This window comes from Nestor notabilis, unplaced genomic scaffold (assembly GCF_000696875.1).
Source record: "Nestor notabilis isolate BGI_N333 unplaced genomic scaffold, ASM69687v1 scaffold10320, whole genome shotgun sequence".
NCBI classification, from domain to species: domain Eukaryota; kingdom Metazoa; phylum Chordata; class Aves; order Psittaciformes; family Psittacidae; genus Nestor; species Nestor notabilis.
The window spans coordinates 4,464-8,245 of record NW_009911732.1 but is presented as its reverse complement, the minus strand read 5'-3'; the positions used below and the strand labels follow the sequence as shown (position 1 = coordinate 8,245).

The window sequence follows — 3,782 nt, the reverse complement described above, 5'->3', positions numbered from 1 at the left end:
GCAAAAGGGGGAGCCTATATGATGGATGATCTGGAATTAATAGGATTAGACTACCTTTGGAGGGTGAGTTAATTGGAGGAAATGTGAAAGGTTAACTCCTAAGTCTTTCTCAGTGTCTTTTTCTATGTTTTGGGGAATGTGTAATTTAATTAATAAATTTATTAATAAAATCAATTTAATTTTAAATAATATATACATAATATGAAGCAATAAATTTATTGATAAATGGATTTATTAATAAATTGTTATTGTAGACTGAAACGACAAAAAGCTACTTTGTTAAACTCAATGCATGGATATTGACTCCACTGTCTTTCCAGCAAGTATGCAGTGTGATATGTTTGCAGACTGATGTTTAATGGAAAGTTATATGAAACATCAAGTATATTTGCATGTGCACATGAGATTAAAAATTTACCTATGCTTTTCAAGAAGAAGGGATTGTTCCAGATGAATTACCTGTAGGTTTTCCTTTCTCATGCATATTAGAAGTAAACTTTGTTTTGTGCACTTTGTAATCTGGTTCATGTCATTCATTCTAGTATGTTAAACTGGAATGATTCTAGATTAGACCAAGTGATCACTGGTCTGATTGTTTCTCTTACATCCACAACCTTTTGCCTAAACATGGTCGTAGGTTTTCAATAGGAAGGTTGTAGCATTCTCTAGCTTGCCAAATATATTGGTGAAAACCATCAGTATCTGATTTGATACTTAATTTTTTCAGAGTATTTCTAGTTTTCAAGAGCTGCATTGGAACCCACAGTAGCACACTGTGGCATGATTATCATGGCTGTGTTTTGTAAAACATGCTGTATATAAAGCACCAGTCTTCAGTAATTTTGGTTGTGGCTTGTTGAAGGATTAGGTATTTTAATCATGGTGATAATGGGTAAAACCAAAGATCACAACTTTTATATGAGTAAGTTTTCACACAGTGTTTGTTTACAAAGTGCACACATAATGCTAGCATGGTTTAGTTGTGGGAGTCAACTTAGGTCTGCCCTGCCACTGGCAGCATGACAGAACTTGTGAAGCTTCTGGTCACTATCCTGCAGGGCTACTCTTTAAGGGCTGCTTCCAGACCTGGTGGCTAGTAAATAAAATTTAGATTATCAGTGAGAAGTGGAACTTACTTGCCTGTCTCCCTGCCATCTACTCACAGCCATTTAAATACTTCAAAATTCTGGTTTTAAGTCTTTGGTGATGTAGAATGTTCAAGCACCTGAAAAAACAGTTGTCTCACTCCCTGAAACCAGTGAAAATGGAAATGTAATGTGAAGATTAATATATAAACACTACTTCTGTTTATAAAGCACCAACTTTTTTTGCTACCTCTGAACTTCTTTAAACTAGTTAATTCTCAATTTTGACTCTTCATGATGAACTTCTGTGTAAGTTGTATTGATTATGTTTTGTAACTAAGCATTTTAGTCACTTTTGTCTCGTAAAATAATTAGACATAGTGCTGTGGCAGGATACTTCTGTAGTTTTGGTTTTAAATTTTATACCAGGAAGTTTTAAGATGTTCTAATGCTTTTCTTTTTTTATTATGTTAGGTTGTGATACAGGGAAACGATGACATCGCAAACAGAGCAATAGATCTTCTTAAAGAGATCTATACTAATCTTGGCCCAAGGTTACAAGTTAATCAGGTAAAAAAAAAAAAAGGCAAGCACCAAGAAAACTGGGATATAATGAGATAGAAAAATAATGATATAAAATTCAATTTGGTGATATTTGCATATTTGAAATCTTTGAAAACAAAGAAGAGTTTTCATGTTTTGGAGTGTATATGCCTGAGTCCAGCCATCAGGTTCTGGTCAGATGCAGAATTGAGAGTTTTTTCTGATACTTTCAGACTGAACTCTGATAAACTTTTCATATTGAGTTGATCTGTCATATGTGTTCTTTCTACTCAGAAAAAGTTGGTATCATAAACTTAAGTATACTTAAGTAAGCTTTTTGTTGAATTTGCAGTATGTTCAGTAGATGGGTCTGTTGAGTGTTGTCATAAGCTAATCTAACCTTTTTTATGTTATGTCCCTTACAAAGGGTCACAGAGTTTCCATATAATGGTCAAGCTGAGCTCTAGCAAATCAGGTATTATCTCCCTGCATATTTTCTGGGAGATGTGTTTCAGTGGACAGGGAAAAGAGATGCTGAGTTTCTGAAAGGTCAGAGGAGGTAAACTCTTGGTATTTCATAAATCTGAGGGGGAATATTGTCCTTAAGACAGACTCCAATTGGTAGCTTTTCATTTGTATTTCTTAAAACTCCAATTTTCATACTGTCCTCAAAAACACTCTTAATAGGCTTCAGAGCTGTCAGTCTGCTAGATATGGCACAGCTGTCCTAAGTGGTGCATTTACAGCCATTTAAGCTGTAACTTAAGTGTAGTAGCACATGGGCTTTGTGCTTCCTTCTTGTTATAGGTCTGAGCTTACTAAGCATGCATAGATCTGTCCGTCTGCACACTGTTAGATCTGACATACAGGAGGTGTTGGATTTACTTAACATGCACGCAAGTGTTTTGTTTCAGTGTGCTGGTAATTCCTCTGCTCCTGAGTTGCCTCTAAGAAAAGTGCATACTGGACTATGGTTTACTGCCATAGCTATGATAATGTTTTGTTGCAGACTACTACCTGGAGACACTGCAAACTTTTTACAGTGAAGTTCAGGTTATATGTCAGTGTAGGTCAGGAACAAGGAGATATGTTAGATGCCAGAAGGAAAAGATTAGCTGCAACTGCCACTATACTGAATCTAGTTCAAAATTCATTTCTGAGTTTATGTAGGAAAAGAGTGTATCTGGAACTGGGTTATGTGATTTGGAGGCAGGGAGGTAGTGGTTCTGGTGGTCTGTGTTCACTCTTAAATAAGTGAACCTGTACTAGATTGTCAGCTACAGATTCTTTAACATCATCTGAGGAAGTAAGAGAAAATAAATTCTGGTGTTTTCCGTTCAGACTTTCACTTTTTCTGTGTAAATGCAGATTTTCTCTGTACACTTACAGCTACTGATGACATGAAAGATTTTTGAAGCGCGCACTAAATTAGTGCTATTTATCAACGGGAGTTTAAAGTGAATAAAAACAGCTTTATAGAGTCATTTACCTGGTTTTGTTTGGTTGTTGCTTTTTTTCTTTACATATGCCATTGGTTTATCCATCTGAAAAGGTGTTTTTTAATATTTCTTGTAACTGCACCATTTTTTAATGTAATTAGGTGGTGATTCATGAAGATTTCATTCAGTCCTGTTTTGATCGTCTAAAAGCCTCCTATGATACATTATGTGTGTTGGATGGAGATAAAGACAGTATCAATTGTGCAAGACAAGAAGCAATACGAATGGTGAGAGTGTTGACTGTTTTAAGAGAGTATATAAATGAATGTGACAGTGATTACCATGAAGAGAGAACTATTCTACCTATGTCAAGGTATGTGTGAAAATGCACTACTGTGATTTTGATTCCTGTTAACTACAATATTACTGATCTCTTCGTGATTTCTGTGTTATAAAGGGCATCTGTTCAGAGAATAAATGTATAGAGTTTCAGGATTCCATTTTCTTCACTAACACATGAAATTTATAAGTAGTTTCAAAAAAATAGTAAATTTGAAAGATCAGGCAAATACAGGCATATATGCGAGGGGCAGCAGACCTGACAATGAAGTTGTTTCCGGTGTTTTATTCTGTAATCAATGTATACCTATGTACCTTGTGGCTACATAGTTTTAGATGGTGTGGGTTTTTTGCTAGTTTTCTCTCTCCCTCCCCC

The 3,782-nt window shown here is 35.4% G+C and overlaps 1 protein-coding gene across 1 annotated transcript in view; it reads left to right on the top strand.

Moving 5' to 3' along the window:
- Positions 1 to 3,782, top strand: part of LOC104407027 (probable ubiquitin carboxyl-terminal hydrolase FAF-X) — a gene marked incomplete at its 3' end in the record, with an annotated part of 40,301 nt that overhangs the window by 33,112 nt on the left and 3,407 nt on the right. The window contains 3 exon segments of the mRNA XM_010016194.1: positions 1 to 63; positions 1,560 to 1,655; positions 3,229 to 3,440. The exon segment at positions 1 to 63 is cut by the window's left edge and continues 12 nt beyond it. Coding sequence (XP_010014496.1) covers positions 1 to 63; positions 1,560 to 1,655; positions 3,229 to 3,440 — 371 coding nt within the window.